Here is a 16,989-nt window from a genome sequence, read left to right on the forward strand (position 1 = left end):
CCTCAAAAACAAACAATATGGTCACTACGGGCAAGTTCCACTACTGTCGACATGAATAACTCTTCTACGCTAGATGAAAACTGACACACAATAATATCAGTCTGAATATCTCAGGGAACTATGTAGCCAAGTATAGCGCCGTCAGGCAAACAACATGGCGTTGCATGAGTCGTTCGTTGGTGGGTTGTAGGTATAGAGTCCGCCTGCTTAGCCGGGTGGTAACGTGCAAGCGGGCACGGGTTCGATTCCTGGCTGGGTTGGAGATTTTCTCCGCTAAGGGACTAGTGTTGTCATCATTTCATCCTCATCACCGGCGCGCAAGTCGCCCAACGTGGCGTCAACTGAAATAAGACTTGCACTTGGCGGCCGAACTTCCCCGAATAGGGGCCTCTCGGCCAACGACGCCATACGCTCATTTCCATTTTTTGTATGTATATAGCATTCTATACCAAGGTCGCCAGCGCCATTACTAAAGTGCTTTGAGACAAATGTCATACAATGTTTAAAATTATGTTTTTAGTGGTAAAATTTGAAACAAAACTCAGATACACTCTTCTCCATTTTCACTCACTTGCGCTCACAGACGCACAAAATACAAAAGACTCACTTCAGGTAGTCATTGTGCAAATTCCATCGTTAAAGTACACAGATTGTAACACAATAGCTAAATTAACATGACAGAGAACTGTGACTGGCGGTTAGCGGGATAAAGTTATAATTCGCCAGACACCCTGAAAACGACAGATCAGCTTTTAACGTGTTGCAGCTTTCATATCTAGATATGAAACGTTATGTAAATCATGGTGTGGAGATGTCAGTGCTCTACAAGCACTGCACACTGGCAGGCCCTCTAACCAGAAGAGAAATCCATGTGTCAGAGGACAGTGCCTATCCGGACGTGTGTTACAAATCCTTCATTCCGGCTCAGCGACCGGACAGAGGAATCTACACAGCACCATTTTTTATTTCACTGACGGCAGTTTCTCAATCCTAGCCAATCTACCTCACATAGACTCATGGTTCATTGTTGCAACAACGAGGTAACTCCTTGTGTGGGACAGCACTTTGTGAAATTACATTTACCACGCAGGCATCCTTAGCTACTTCACCTCCTGCTCCAGTACGCTGAACCCGAAAGTGACCTGGTACCATGGCTACAGCAACGGTTCAGTATAATAATGGCTAGTACAGGCAATCAGAAGCTTACGATTTCTAAAATCACAACTAGCCATGAACATATTCGTTAGGCGTACAAAGACGATTTTCCAACAGATCAGGTGACGACGATGGAAATCACAATATCCCTCCATCTATCCCTTATTGTGTCCTGCAGGAAACTGAAAATCATCTCGACAAAATCTGCTTATCAGCTTCAGCCCAGGAACCTTCGAAGAAGTCTCTGTCGCTTCCTACTGAGGATACGAGCAAGAGGATTCCGAATTACCAAAAACATTCTTATAGTCCTAGAGGGAATTTTCATTCTTAAAGTAGTGAAATGAATGACAATGCCATTAGAGACGGGTATACATTCGGATTGGGTAGGATAAGGAGGACAAGATGCAGTGCCTTTTCTAAAGGACGTATCCCGACATATTCCTTAAGGTGCGACTACACCTGTGTCCCTGAGGAGACATGGCTTAGCCACAGCCTGGGGGATGTTTCCTTCTGGAAACATCCCCCAGGCTGTGGCTAAGCCATGTCTTCGCAATATCCCTTCTTTCATGAGTGCTAGTTCTGCAAGGTTCGCAGGAGAGCTTCTGTAAAGTTTGGAAGGTAGGAGACGAGATACTGGCAGAAGTAAAGCTGTGAGGAGCGGGCGTGAGTCGTGCTTCGGTAGCTCAGATGGTGGAGCACTTGCCCGCGAAAGGCAAAGGTCCCGAGTTCGAGTCTCGGTCGGGCACACAGTTTTAATCTGCCAGGAAGTTCCATATCAGCGCACACTCCGCTGCAGAGTGAACATCTTATTATTGAGCATGTCTGGGATGCCTTGCAACGTGCTGTTCAGATGAGATCTCCGTCTCGTCATATAGAGTCAGTTCCCTCATGCACTACTTCAGACATTAGTCGAGTCCACGCCACGTCGTGTTGCGGCACTTCTGCGAGCTCGCGGGGGCCCTACACGATATTAGGCAGGTGTACCGGTTTCTTTGGCTCTTCAATGTATAATACCGAGGCGAGATTAGATAGTATAAATGTGGAAACATATAACTGAAAAACATAATGCCTGGAGAATTGTGTAGGAAGTTAGCAGCGTACCTCAGAAGAGTGAAAGCTTCATACACATGAGATACGTACGAAATTTAAGGTGCTATGGAAGTGATGTTTCAATAAATAAAGCGTAACATAGAGTTCACGGTGGTCTAGCACTGAAGCAACAGATCATATGTCCTGTTTTCACAGAAGGAACACTAGAATATCTCAACTTGCTAAGAGACCATTAACACACAGCAGAAGACGTTCCACTGCAGACTATTAGGGAAGTTAGGATGGTTGTCTTGCATATAGTCCACGACGTACTGTATCTCGTCTACTCCAATTGTTTCCAAATCATTAGATTGGACGAAGCGCTTATCTACATTAACCGGCTCGTTCACCAGATTTGAACATCTTGGATTTTTTCCTCTGGGGAGAGCTAAAAGACATGCATGCAAGGACAGGTCGAGCACACCAGATGATATGGAACAGTGTATTACTTTCACCATCACTAAAATTACTGCTGAAATGCTAAAAGTCGGGTATCACTCTTGACATGACAGAGTGTTAGCTTTTACTGAAGCTAGCAATAGGCATTTTCAGCCTTACCTTCCAAACTAATTCTCTAGCTCCTTCAGAATCCAAAAACAGTGCACCTTTAAAAAATGAGGTTCTACAATAAATATTCATTCTAGTGATGATTAAAATCTGCATGTGGGCTGCAGTTGACGGGATCTGGTTAAATTTCATTTCTGTGAAAACATCAAATTTTAAGTAAGTTTACGTAAAAAAAATTCAGCTAAGCTGTTAATCTCAAATATTTCCTGCATGCTTTAAGACATCGTAATTCTGTGTTAACCCAACCCAGTTGGGAAAAAGTAGTCACTAAATGACGTATAGTCTTTTTTCATAGCTATGATAATTATAGAGAGATCAATATCAAATTCACTTTGTTGAATAGAACTGTAGCAATAACTGCTGCAAGTTCACTTGTTCTAAAAAAGGTGAATATAACTGCCTTTCACTCTTTACAATACAGTTAGTATTTCCGGACAAATTACTAAGTTTCGAAGGTAACATGTATCCGCTTCGAACATGAAACCGATTTCTGTCTTGTGCGGAAGTTCGTGATATTTTACGGAAGTGGAACTGCAGACTGACAGAGCGCTGCAGTTTGATGCAGGTGACTTAATGCACTTACAAAAGCGTAATAATGAAAAGAAGTTTAATTTAAAATTGGTATAATCGCATTTGTCTACATGTATCTGAAGGGGCACAGGACCTGGAATCTAAGGATGATTGACCAGTCAGCTACTGTTTAAGTTTTTATTTTGTTTCTGTCAGGGCCTTGAAAGAAAGGTGGTCGTCAAAAATTGAATGGATTTGGAAAACAAATATAAAATTGTTACATAATAACGCCGCGTTAGCACTTAAATTGCAAGATACACACTTACATTGCAAAATTACGTCAGCAAAAGCAAAAGAACGTGTTCATAAACACATGCTTAAAATTCCATTTATGTCAAGGCTGTGAATGTTTGTTTCTCATACCACTTAAAACATCATACCTACGTGCAGTAATCGCTCCTGGACATCTAATGGGTAAATTTCGAAACGCGCCATATGAGCAATAAGGTCATTTCTTGTCTGATGTTTGACTCTCTCTTACAATTGCGATCCAGTCAGCCTGAATGTAGAACTACTAATTGTTTTAAAGAGCGACTTCGGTTAACAAATGCCAAAAGAACTTTTTTTTCCTGTGATATAATTACAAATAATAAATTTTTTCTCTACTCCTACTGCGAAACCTAGCTTCTTTCCAACATTCATGATTTTAGGTCAGTGGGAAGTACTCTACAGTTTTTGATTAGTGAGTCTGGGTGTATCAAAATATGTGAAATAAATCGCCTTATCTTTCGAGTGCGTTGTCTTAGAAGCTTCAATTTTTTTACACCGCCAAGAGAATATGGACCTTAGTATGTGACATGAATTGCAGTTTAGTACGTCTACCCGTTCCTAAGAAAAAGGGTTCTTAACAGACGGACGATAAGATCGAGAGTAAGATAAGAAATTACTATAAATTTTTTTTTGTGTGACGTAATTACAAATTTACAGTTTTAGGATTTTTGCATTTGCTGTATTGTGAAACCTTCCTCTTAGCCAAATTTCACGATTCTAGGCCAGCGGAAGATCCCTCTAAGTTCTGATTGTGTTTACAAGTGTTAAAAAATATGACATAAATGGTCTATCTTTTGACAGCATTGACTTAGAAGCTTCAATCTTTTACATCGCCAAGGGACCAATGACCTCATTATGTGATTCAGTTTCGACGTGATACGTCTAGCCGTTCCGGTCAGACGGACGACGAAGCGATCATATAAGTCTCTCGTTTTACCGATTGAGCCACGGAACGCTAAAAACGAGACCGTAAGTGAAATGACGTAGCTTAAGAATTCAAATTTCTTCACGTATTTCAGTTAAATACTCTTAAAATAAAAAAATACATTAAGTTTATGTACGACTATAGGTCCCAGCAGTATCTTTGTAATTCTTAAAATATAACTTTCACACTATAATTTTTATTATGAAATTGCCACAGTTGCTCATTTTTTAATATATTTCATCAGCCAACTTCAGCGACGTGACAGCAAGGCGTGCTGAAAACATAACAAGCGACTGACAACGCCATGGTCGACATATCGATAGTCAAATCTAAAGAAGCTTTGTTTTGACTGTCACCTTGTTTCCTGCAGTGTCGATGTGTTTGTGATTGTGACAACGTATTTCAAGATACTTTAGAAGCTTTTGAACAACAACATCAAGATCAAAAGAGCCATAGGAATAGAGGTATCTCAGAACACCAGAAAAAGACTCCCACACCATAAGAACAAAGTGAGTGACTATTTAAAAAAAAATTCATGTGAACAGCAGACCGTCATACTGAGTGACATAGCCTCTTAGTAGGTTTTCCTGTTCTTTCTACACAGCGTGGTCACAGCACATACCAAGACCATACAAAGAAACTTTGATATATATTTGCACTTGTCTTAAATATGTTTTTTTGCCACCACTGCAGCCTGATGATGAGGTCTAACCTCAAATCATTTTGCTAATAAACTAATTTAATCGGTCAACAAATTTTGTGACTGGTAGAGGTATTTGTAAAGCGTTTTCGCATTTTTGAAACAATCACGGTCGATTAACAGTCAATATGACTTTAAACAGTTATGTTTCGCAAAAAATCCGAGAAATTTATTAAAACTAAACAGAAAGCGGGTATACTCTGCTACTCGTAGTAAACTCCGCAAAGCAGGCTTTAAAGCCAGGCTGTGTCTTTGTATTCAGTAAGATGTTAGGCCTATGCTGCAAAGGTAAAATGAATTACCTCTTGGTCCTACTTTAGTCGACAATTATAGCTATAGCTAAGATTTTTGAAAATATAACAGTAAACGGAATAAGACACTCATACTTCACGTGGATAATTCCCGTTTTTGTCGATGGACGGGCAGCACCGGACGACAAATTAAAATTATTGGCTTGTTATTAACGAAACATCTATAGGAAATTTGGCCTGTCGAGAGCAAGAGAAGAATCCGGATGTTGGAGAATGGAATTTGAAACGAATGCATGTGAGGAACTTCCTACCACGATTTGGTTTCAAGTGTGGCTATGTTGTTGAAGGAGGTAAAGTCGAATTAAAGTTGATTCCTGGAAGTTAAACATAATCATTATATTTACCAACTTCACCACCAAGAACTATATAAGTGAAGTTTTTGTTTATAAGGACAATCACGCAGTTTCCCCCTGTTTTCTCCTGTGTGATAATTACTATTAAAGAGAAATAGTGTAGATTTATGTATTAGTGAAAATTTCCTATAGCATTTTAATTTTTTAGTTACCTTTATATAATCAAGTGAATTTACTAAACAATATTGATAAGATGGATTTGGAAATTAAGAACCAACACCTTGTTGTAAGAAACAAACTTACGTAATATTTTTATAGCTCTCCCAAAGGAACTAGTAACTGAATAAAATAGAAACTTAAAAGGTTGTGGATAGCTGGTGATGTGTGTTGATTATTGTTTATATTTGCATTATAATGAGCAATTGTCAGGGAGTTTTAAACATAATTTTGATTGAATAAAATGTACATAAAGATGACAAACGTCATGGGAGACCTCCTAATATCGTGTCTGACCTCCTTTTACCTGGCGTAGAGCAGTATCTCGACAAGGCATGGACTCAGTAAGTCGTTGAAAGTCCTCTACAGAAATACTGAGAGACTCTGCCTCAGTAGCATTCCATGTAAACACAGCCTACATTATTATGGCGCGAGCACCAGCCTGCACAGTGCCTTGTTGACAACTTAGGTCCATGGATTCCTGGGGTCTGCGCCATACTCGAACTCTACCATCGCAACTGAAATCGTGACTCATCTGATCTCCACGGTTTTCCAGTCCTTTGAGATCCAGCCGATATGGTAACGAACCCAGCAGAGGCGCTGCAGGCGATGTCGTGCTGTCAGCAAAGGCACTCGCGTCGGTCGTCTGGTGCCGTAGCCCATTAACGCCTCATTTCACCGCACTGTCACGGATACGTTCGTTGTACGTCCCACATTGATTTTAGCAGTTATTTCAAGCAGCGTTGTTAGACTTTTAGCAGTGACAACTCCAGGCAAACGTCGCTGCTGTCGTTCGTAAAGTGAAGGCCGTCGGCCACTGTGTTGTCCGTCGTGAGAGGTAAAGACTGAAATTTGGTATTCTGGGCACACTCTTCACCTTGTAGAATATGGAATGCCCTAACGATTTTCAAGATAGAATGTACGATGAGTCCAGCTCAAACTACCATTCCGCGTTCACAGTCTGTTAATTCCTGTCATGCGGCCGTAACTGGCGGCTCCAACAACGTACTGCCCTTTTATACCTTAATCTGTATATACGAATTTCGCTATTCCATGGCTTTTGTAACGTTAGTATATATTGTTGTATTCTTCTGTGTCTCTTTAAGAATATTTGTTTCAGGAGTTGCGGAAGTTGGTTTTCGGATTGGGCTACCGTAAAAATCATCTGAATTCTTTTATCGCCACCCAGCGGACGCCACGCATTGCGTTACAAAAGTATTTGATAACTTCTATACTATTAGAAGGGGCGTCGGAAAAGTAATTCATCTCTATCCACCTACTCAGCGTTAGGTGGACGCCGGCCGCTACGGTTCTAGGCACTGCTGCTACGGTTGCTGGTTCGAATCCTGCCTCGGGCATGGATATGTGTGATGTCCTTAGGTTAGCTAGGTTTAAGTAGTTCTAAGTCTAGGGGACTGATGGACTCAGATATTAAGTCCCATAGTGTTTAGAGCCATTTGAAACATTTTTTATAATTTTCAAACTGCAGTTTCTCGTGGATTATTTATACTAGAATTCCGAAAAAAATGTTTGAAATTGAAATTTAATCTAATTGCAATTTATTAATGGCGATGGACAGTGTACCTATTTGTTATGTGAACATTTTCTGCGGAAACAAACAGTTGAAAGGCTTGATGCAATGGCGGAGACTTCCGAGTTCGAGTCTCTGTCCGGCACACAGTTTTAATCTGTCAGGAAGTTTCAACTTTACTTGTATGTCCAACAGCTTTCGTGTACTGGTTCGGTCGCAGGTACTCCAAGACTTTCGAGAATGTTTTAATTCCAAGTCTGAAGTCGGACAGCAAATGACAAAAGAAATATTTTTTTTCGTGTGATATAATTACAAATGAACATTTTCAGATTCATCCCTTTACTTGTACTGTGAAACATTACTTGGTACCAAGTTTATGATTCTAGGTTAATGGGATGTACCAAATAGGTTTTGATGAGTGACGTTTCGGGTCTCAAAATATGTGACAGAAATGGCCTTGTCTTTTGACTAGTATGTGACGTAAGTTTGAACTTGATACGCCATCTTCTTTCAGAGAGAAAGGGTTTTTAACGAACGGACAGACAAACAGACAGACAGACAGATGGAGAACAAAGCGGTTCTATAACGGTTCTATTCTTACAGATTGAGGTAAGGGCCCCTAAAAAGGTATATCGTTGCATTAAAAAAATCGTTGTTGTATCTGACCTCTGCTGATACAAGCATTAAGAGGGTTAAACACGTAACAAAAATTTCGAGGTTCTCTGCTGTACTGTATCTCGGCTGATATAAGCATTAAGAAGATTAAATGTGTACCAAAATGTTTTGCGCTCTGCATAATATCATTTACCGTAAACTTCGTTTCAATATCTCTAAACGTACAGAAAACAGAGGAGTGTTTCGTCTTTGGCAGTTAACCTGTATGTACGGGGTGAGCATAAAGTCTTTCCATATTTACAGTAACTTATTTGTAATGAAGTGTACTAAATACTGATACGCAGTTTGTTGTAAATGATAGCTCAACTCACGGATACGCCTCTACATGGACTCTGACAGCCTCCGGTTTCTTCTCTCTCTCTCTCTCTCTCTCTCTCTCTCTCTCTCTCTCTCTCTCTCTATCCATCTCAGTAGGTAGCATAATTTAACAGGGCTGCTGTCATGATGTAGGCTATGCAGTGAAAAGCGCAGTGTGTTCTGTGGCATCAAGAAACTCGGTCGCCTTTTGCAATTCAACGACAGTGTATGGTAGAGATCCACCAGACGTAAAGAGCATCAGAGAATGGTATGAAAAGTTTAAAGGCACCAGGATTGTTGGTGATAAGACAAGAAGTGAATGTGTGGTGTGGCGTAATGCACAACACACTTATTGCACCGTTCTTTCTCTCTGAGCCTACAAGTAAGGCAACAGTTAACCTGGAAGTTTACGTTGAAGTTCAGTTACAGGAAATTCAGCCATGGGTGGTGTTTCAGCAATATGGCGCACCTCGACAGCTTGGGTTCATTTGTTCGCCGGTTCCTGAATGAAACCTTTCCGTTCAGATGGATCGGTAAAGACGGAGCAATGTCATGGCCACCACGTTCACCAGACATAAGCTCTCTTGATGTTTTTTGTGGCGTGCCGCTAACGAGCAGAACACGACAAACGACAAATTTATAACGAATGTGGCAACCAGTCGCGGAAACATAATTTATTTATCTTGTTGAAAATCGATTTAGACTGATATCAGTCACCATCGGTGCATTTTTCTAACCGATACATGCCGTAAGTAGAGGTACTGTCCTTGGCAGATTTCTATCATGACTCCACAAATGTCGTCATCGAGGGGAAGAGCGCCTCGAAACATGCAGCGGGCCACGCACGTAGGCTGGTGGGAGCAGCATTATGCTATGGGATACATTGCGTAGGACGTCTGATAGTAATGGAGGACAGTAATCGAGGACACGCCGACAGCTGCGAACCACCTGCATCCCTTCAAGCTTGATGTTTTCCCCGACGGCGATATCATCTTTCAGTAATATAAGCGTCTATGTCTCGGAGTCAGAACCGTGCTACAGTGGTTTGAGGAGCATTGTATTGAACTCACGTTGATGTCTTGGCGACCAAATTCGACTGACGTTAATCCTGTGGAACCCATCTGGCCAGCTATCGGGCGCCATCACCGCGTAAGCAAATCAGCGGTCCATGGTTTACAAGAATTACATGACCTGTGCGTAGACACATCAGTGTATGCTTATTCTTCAGGAAAATTTGGTGCATTCCCTTAGATCATACCAATCGTAGACACATTCGAAGCCAGATATTCCGAGCACCACGAGCATCACGCAAGGGTACGTTTTTCCACAGTGACATTTCTTCGATTTCACCGTATAAATCTCACTCGTGACAGAAATGTCGCAGCCGGCCGTTGTGGCCGAGCGGTTGTAGGCGCTTCAGCCTGGAACCGCGCGACCGCTACGGTCGCAGGTTCGAATCCTGCCTCGGGCATGGATGTGTGTGATGTCCTTAGGATAGTTAGGTTTAAGGTTTAAGTAGTTCTAAGTTTAAGGGACTGATGACCTCAGATATTAAGTCCCATAGTGCTCAGAGCCATCTGAACCATTTGAGAAATGTCGTAACAGTGGTGAATATTTCGCGGGATGGCAATAATTTCACGGCAGACCATGCCTATCGATGACTTTTCCAAAAACTAACGCTTGATTGTGAATCAAGATACACTACTGGTGTTTCACCGAAAACAATTTCAAATAACTTTCTCGTTTTCTTTTTTAATTCATTCTTCTGACATGCAATTAGTAGACAAATGAGAACAAAGTTATATCAGCACGCATATAAACGCTCGAATTGTAATCGTCTACACACCTGGGTGTATAACTGAAAAACAAAAATAAAAGTCGTACTCAGGTTTCGAACACAGGGCGCAAAGTTAACACAGGGCGCTGTGCCACCATTTCATCTGCCGATATCGCGTGGTAAAAGACACAATAGCTCAGACACTTTGACCGCCATTTTTTCAGAAATGGTCGAGTATCAACGGATAAGTCGAGACACGTGTTTGCTTACTTTGTCCCTATCAGTGATACGATTCGCTGATGACATTGATATCCTGAGTGAAAGTGAAGAAGATTTACGTGATCTGCTGAATGAAATGGACTCTCTTATGAGTACAGACTATGGATCGAAGGAAGACAAAAGTAATGAGAAATATCAGAAATGAGAACAGTGAGAAAATTAACATCAGAATAGGAATCACGAAGTAGATGAAGTTAAAGAATACTGCTAACCTAGGCAGCAAAATAACCCAGGATGTACAAAGCAAGGAGGGCATCAAAGAAAATTAACATTAGGGCATTCCTGGCCAAGAGGCCTTAACTTGAGGAAGAAATTTCTTAGAATGTACACTTGACATCAAAAAAAGTGGGTCACTGCCGAATACAACCAACATAACGTAGCTGTGTTAAAGGTCCTCTAAACACCAAAACACCGCGGGCTACAGTCGTTTGACTACACACAATGGGTACCGCAAGAGACTACTAGAGACCAAAGGTCTTCATGGCAGTCAGTCTAAGCGTCAACTAATATCGTCATACAAAACATATTAGAAAACACGTTCTTAGCGATGAGACCCCATAACACTCATAAACTAACCTTAATTACAGCCAGTGACATTCCAAAAGTTCTGAGAAAGCTGAATATTTTACATATATCGTACAGTAATCCTTAGTCAAAATTAAATACTTGAGACAATATATGGAGTTACAAAGCTGTACGGCAATTGGAAAAAAAGTTTTTAGCTCTCGAAAAGGTTTTCTATCTACGTGATGAACGTAACTCAACGGCGAGTGACTCTGGAAACTGGATATTGGACGAACCAGTAAAAGGACGCGATTAACGGCATCAAACAGTCTACGGAAATCTCAACATTAACATCGAATCACCAGTAATATCATTGTTCTCGTAACACATCAACAGCTACGTGTACACAAATTTGAACATTAAATGACATGACCAACGTTGTCGTTCTGGACCCGGATTCAAACCCAGCACCTATAGCCATTGCTAACTAAGCTAAGCTTTGTTTGTGCCTTATTGAGACCCGATCACTAGGCATAAAAAGACATGAAGTATAGACGTTTGCACCAATATCAGTTATGAATTCAGATCCCGAAAATAAATGACGAAAATGTTTGTAATGAACTGGGAATCCTTTTATAACAGTTACCTTACTGGGAATTAGCCCTAACGACGTTTAATATGGTGTCATTTACAAGGAACAAGGTATATTTAACTTCTGATTTTACATACTTCGTTAACAATCCGGTTAGATGCTGGGTTCGCATCCTTGTCACCAGCTTTACATGATGGCATTTTAATTTTAAACATGTGCATCCTTTGTTCCTTGACAATGCAACAATATAAAACTTCTTTCGAGGTTAATTACCAAGAAGGTAATTGCCATCTTAGGGTTTCTGGTTTCGTTCAACCATTATCGTCATTTACGTTCAGGTTGAGAATTGATAACTGATACTGGTGCAAACGTCAATATGTGACGTCTCTTTCCACCTAGTGATCGAGTCTCGATAAGGCACAAAGCCTTGCTTGGTTAACAATGGCTTTGCGTTCTGAGTTTGCATCCGGATCCAGAACGAAGACGTTGGTCATGTCATTTAAAGTACAACTTTGCGTACAAGTAACTGTTGATGAGTAATGTGAACAATGATATTACTTGTGTTTCGCTGTTAATGTCGGGATTTCCGTAGAGTACTTGCCGTCATTAATCACGTTTTCTTTTAACTGCTTAGCATTACATAAAGTTGATGCGAAACCACTCCCCGTTGAACGACGTTCAGCATGTGTTGGGTAAACATTTTAGACAGCAAAGAACTTGTTTCCAATTCCATGCAACTTTATAAATCCATATACTGTCTCAAATATTTAATTGTGCCTAAGGATTACTGAACGATTTATGTGAAAAAATTAGTTGTCCCATAACGATAAAAAATGGTTCAAATGGCTCTGAGCACGATGGGACTAGAACTTAGAACTACTTAAACCTAACTAACCTAATGACATCACACAACACCCAGCCATCTCGAGGCAGAGAAAATTCCTGACCCCCGGGGATCGAACCCGGGAACCCGGGCGTGGGAAGCGAGAACGCTACCGCACGACCACGAGATGCAGGCGTCCCGTAACGTTTGAAATGTCACTTATCATAATTAAGTTTAGTTTATAACCGTTAAGGACTGTCTGATGTCTTCTGTACTATCGTGGTGTTACATCACATCTGGACGGAATGCCATAAAGACCGGTGTTCTCTAGTAGTCTCTAGCTGTACCCATTGTATATCTTACAACAACTGCACCGCGGAGGGTTGTGTCGACTTGCAACACAGATATGCTCTATTGGTTGCATACATTCAGGTGCAGCCTACACGTTGGAATTCAGGCGTGACCCACTTTGTTTGCTGTCAAGTGTACATTTGGAGCACAGAATTGTATAGTAGTGAAACATGGAATGTGGTAAAACCGGAAAAGAAGAGAATAGAAGCATTTGAGATGTGGTGCTACAGAAGAATTTTGAAAATTAAGTGGACTTATAAGGTAAGGAATGAGGAGATTATCCGGTGAATCGGTGAGGAAAGGAATATACGGAAATTACTGACAAGAAGAAGGGAGAAGGTGGGACGACTTCTGTTAAGATACCGGGGAATAACTTCCATGGTACTAGAGGGAGCTGTAGAGGTTAAAATCTGTAGAGGAAATCTCAGATCCGAATACATCCAGCAAATAATTGAGGACGTAAGTTGCAATTGCTACGCAGACGTGAAGAGGTTGATACGGGAGAGGAATTCGTGGCAGACCGCAACAAATTAGTCGGAAGACATGATTAAAAACAAAAAAAAAAGAGATGTGGACACACAAAACACATGCGCATTTGAAGCTAAGAGTGATGCTTGTTGCAGGCTCTGGCCCTCGTCCATGGTTTTCCTACGCAGCGAGCTGGGTGCTCGTGACGCCGCAGGGGCCGTCTCTTACCGAGCTTGTTGCAGCCGCAGAGCGAAGGGCAGCCGGCGTAGTCCGGTCCCTGGGCCGCTGTCTTCCCGTCTGGGCAGCAGCCGAAGAACTCGTCCTCACAGCCCCTCAGTGCCGCTGTCACGTCTGCAACATCGCGACAACTATTAAACGTCGCCGGGACACTGAGGAAGGATAGTAGCTTGCTTAGTGAAACATTAAGGTATTTATTCAGACATACGGGGCGAACCAGGACTCTACCGACAAACATTCAAAGATGGCGCTATGGACGAAAGCAAGAAAAAATGTTTAGTAAATATTGGATCTAAAATTCATATCTTAAGAGCTATGTCTACTTGTTCGTCTTCGATACTGTGAGACGCATCTCGTCCACGCAAACTCTTTTCTTTCCGTATTTTTGGAGGAGACAATATGGACCAAACAAGAAAAAACTGTTCAGTAATGATATACTCTAAAATGCCTTCCTTAAGAGCTATGAAGCCTTGTTTAATAGCGGAGATGTTTCATGGCAGCGAATGTCAACAAGGGCTTGTAGTTTTTAAGGTATGCGCCTTACAGCCTATTTGTACTAAACATTTATTCTTATTTTGGTCCATACTACTACCTGTCAAATTGTGGAAAGCATCGAGCTCTCAGTAGAAGAGATGTCTCTCAGAATTTCTTCTACTGCAAGCTCTTTGCTTTTCACATTACGGGACGGGATAGTATGGACCCGGAGAAGAAAAATGTGTTCAGTAAGCATGTACTCTAAAATGCATTCCTTAAGAGCTATGATCTCTTATTTAGTAGAGGAGATAAAATTCACAAGAGCGAAGATGAACAAGTGCTCATAGCTCTTAAGATAGGCACTTTACAGCGTATGTTTACTGGACATTTTTTGTTGTTTTTCTCCGTACTAGCACTTCTCAAAGTACGGAAAGCAAAGAACTTTCAGTAGAAGGGATGTCTCTCACAGTAGCGATGATGAAAAAAGGCTCATGGCTCTTAAAGGGAGCATTTTAGAGCCCATTTTTTCCTTCTTTATTCCGTATTACCACCTCTTAAAGTTTGTCTGCGGAGTTATGATTCACCAGGAGGTGGGCAAAAATATGGAAACAGCAGAAACACTACACATTTACATGGCCGATACGCTGTAGGAAAATCGTTGGGATTCAAAACAGCACCCCGTTGTCACGAATGGATAAATGCAGGTGTTGTGTAGCTATCAGTCGAATCTCATATCATTCTTCCTGAATATAGGTGCTCGTTCAGGTAAAAATGATCAGGGTGGATAGCGGCCACGTACCCTTTTCTGTAAAGTAGACCACCATGACTAAATAATTTTGAGATTTGCTGACGTTGGAGGCCAGGGGAGCTGCAATAATTGGCCTCGGCCTGACAAAACCAGTCCCAGGCGATGTGAGCTGTGTGAGAGGTGTCGTTTTGGAACTCTGCATCATCGCTGGGTTACAAATATGATACCATGGTGTGGAGCTGATCAAAAGCAAATGACCCTTGGCACTAATGCGATCTTCTAAAGCAACCATGGATTACCATGATATGGGTATGCAAGTCATCACCGTACCCGCCATGTTTCACTCCTGGGACGTAAACTAGGACAGAAGTTGCAAACACAGTGTGAAACACTCATCCGACAAAATGACATAATTCTGTTGCTTGTGCGGGTGCTATGGCTTAGGCTCCACGTTTTCCTGTTACGGCATTTGCATTACCGATGAGTGGTTCAAAAATGGTTCAAATGGCTCTGAGCACTATGGGACGTAACATCAGAGGTCATCAGTCCCCTACAACTTAGGACTACTTAAACCTAACTAACCTAAGGACATCACAGACATCCATGGCCGAGGCAGGATTCGAACGTGCGACGGTAGCAGTCGCGCGGTTCCGGACTGAAGCGTCTAGAACCGCTCGCTCACAACGGCTGGCGCCAATGAGTGGTTTTGGAATTCCAGCTCGCCTTGCAGTTGCTGCTGATGCAGCTCTCTTAGTGGTGTTTTGGTGCTGACAGCATTCGGGAGTTCTGCAGCGACCTTTGCGGCTGTTGCCCGCTTATGTTTCGTCACAATCCTCTTCAAACGCCGTCGATCATGATCACTCAATAGACTCTTTCGTCCGTGTTGTGATTTAGCTTTCTCTGTATGCGGTAGAATTCTTCGATACGTTGTCTCTTGAACCACCAAATACTTCGCTGCCTTGGTTACGAGAACGCCCGAGATACGAGAAGCACCAATTTGCCCGCTTTCGACTTTACTCAGTTTCGACGTAACGCACTCACAGCTACACAGAACACTTTTCTCACCACGACTGGCACCTGAAATGTTTTGAGGACACGGCAAAGGTGTCGTTCGTGATGAAATACAACAGGGCAACCCGTAGGCTTGGCTAGCATCTGCATTTATGTTCAAGAGTCCATTTCACTCGGTGTTTTTATATATTTGTCCAGTCTCTGTGTACAGGTTGGTCATAGGCAGTCTGAAAAATGTGTAGGTGTGTTGCAGCGTATATTGCGCTGAGAAATAATTGTTTAGAAAAAAAATTTGATACCTTGCGCCGTTTCAGATTTAATTAGCATTGAATTTATCCAATCAGGACGATGTGCTCGCAGAATCAAGTGGCACGTCAAATACAATTGCTGTCAGCGGTTCTTATAGCGCAGATGACAGCGCAAAGACCGCTCAGCCTTTTGCTCGGATTCGATCTTTACTAGCGCTCCATGTGAAAGTTTTCTATTACTCTTTTGTTCGGTTTTAGGGGACCAAACGAAGTACACGACACTGCTATGAAATCTTGACGTGTTATCAGTCGAGTGGCGTCGTCTTTCAGTAACAATGTTTCAATGGAATGCGTATCCATCATCTTCAGGCGAAGTGTCGGGATGCTGCTCACTCACTATCATCTAATACTTTTCCCTCTTTGGGGAAATGCGTGGGTGAGTTTGTAGCCTTGCGGCTTTTACTCCACTTTGTACTTGTGCATGTGCTTATTTCTGTGATCTTTAGGTGTCTGCGTCATGTGATGATTGTTCTGTGTGTGTCTGGTACTTGCCCGGGGTTGGAGTGATGATTGATATTATGGGGGAGGGAGGAGGATCAGGAATTGGATATAGGCATTTTCTCTTCGACTTAAGTCGTCGAAGATCGTCATTGGGCGTTTGTGCTTGTCACGGGACATGTCACACCGACCTAGAGAGTGGATGAGAACGTTTCCTTCATAGAAGGTCCTTGGCAGACCTTGGAAACACTCTTTTAGTAGTGGGATTTCTGCTGCGGTGTGCAGATCGTCAACAGGGAATCCGAGGGGTAGACGCAGTGCCCTCCTGGGGGCGTGGTTCTGCAGCCTCTGGAGTTTATCCAGGTGATGCTTCGTCACGT

General features: G+C 42.0%; 1 protein-coding gene across 1 annotated transcript in view; it reads right to left on the bottom strand.

Annotated features, from left to right (window-relative positions):
• Window positions 1-16,989, bottom strand: part of LOC126336002 (agrin-like) — a 1,245,461-nt gene that overhangs the window by 203,546 nt on the left and 1,024,926 nt on the right. Inside the window, exon 12 of the mRNA XM_049999480.1 lies at window positions 13,622-13,744. Within this exon, the coding sequence (XP_049855437.1) occupies window positions 13,622-13,744 (123 nt within the window). The remainder of the gene's footprint in view (window positions 1-13,621; window positions 13,745-16,989) is intronic.

This window comes from Schistocerca gregaria, chromosome 2 (genome assembly GCF_023897955.1).
Source record: "Schistocerca gregaria isolate iqSchGreg1 chromosome 2, iqSchGreg1.2, whole genome shotgun sequence".
Classification (NCBI taxonomy): Eukaryota; Metazoa; Arthropoda; class Insecta; order Orthoptera; family Acrididae; genus Schistocerca; species Schistocerca gregaria.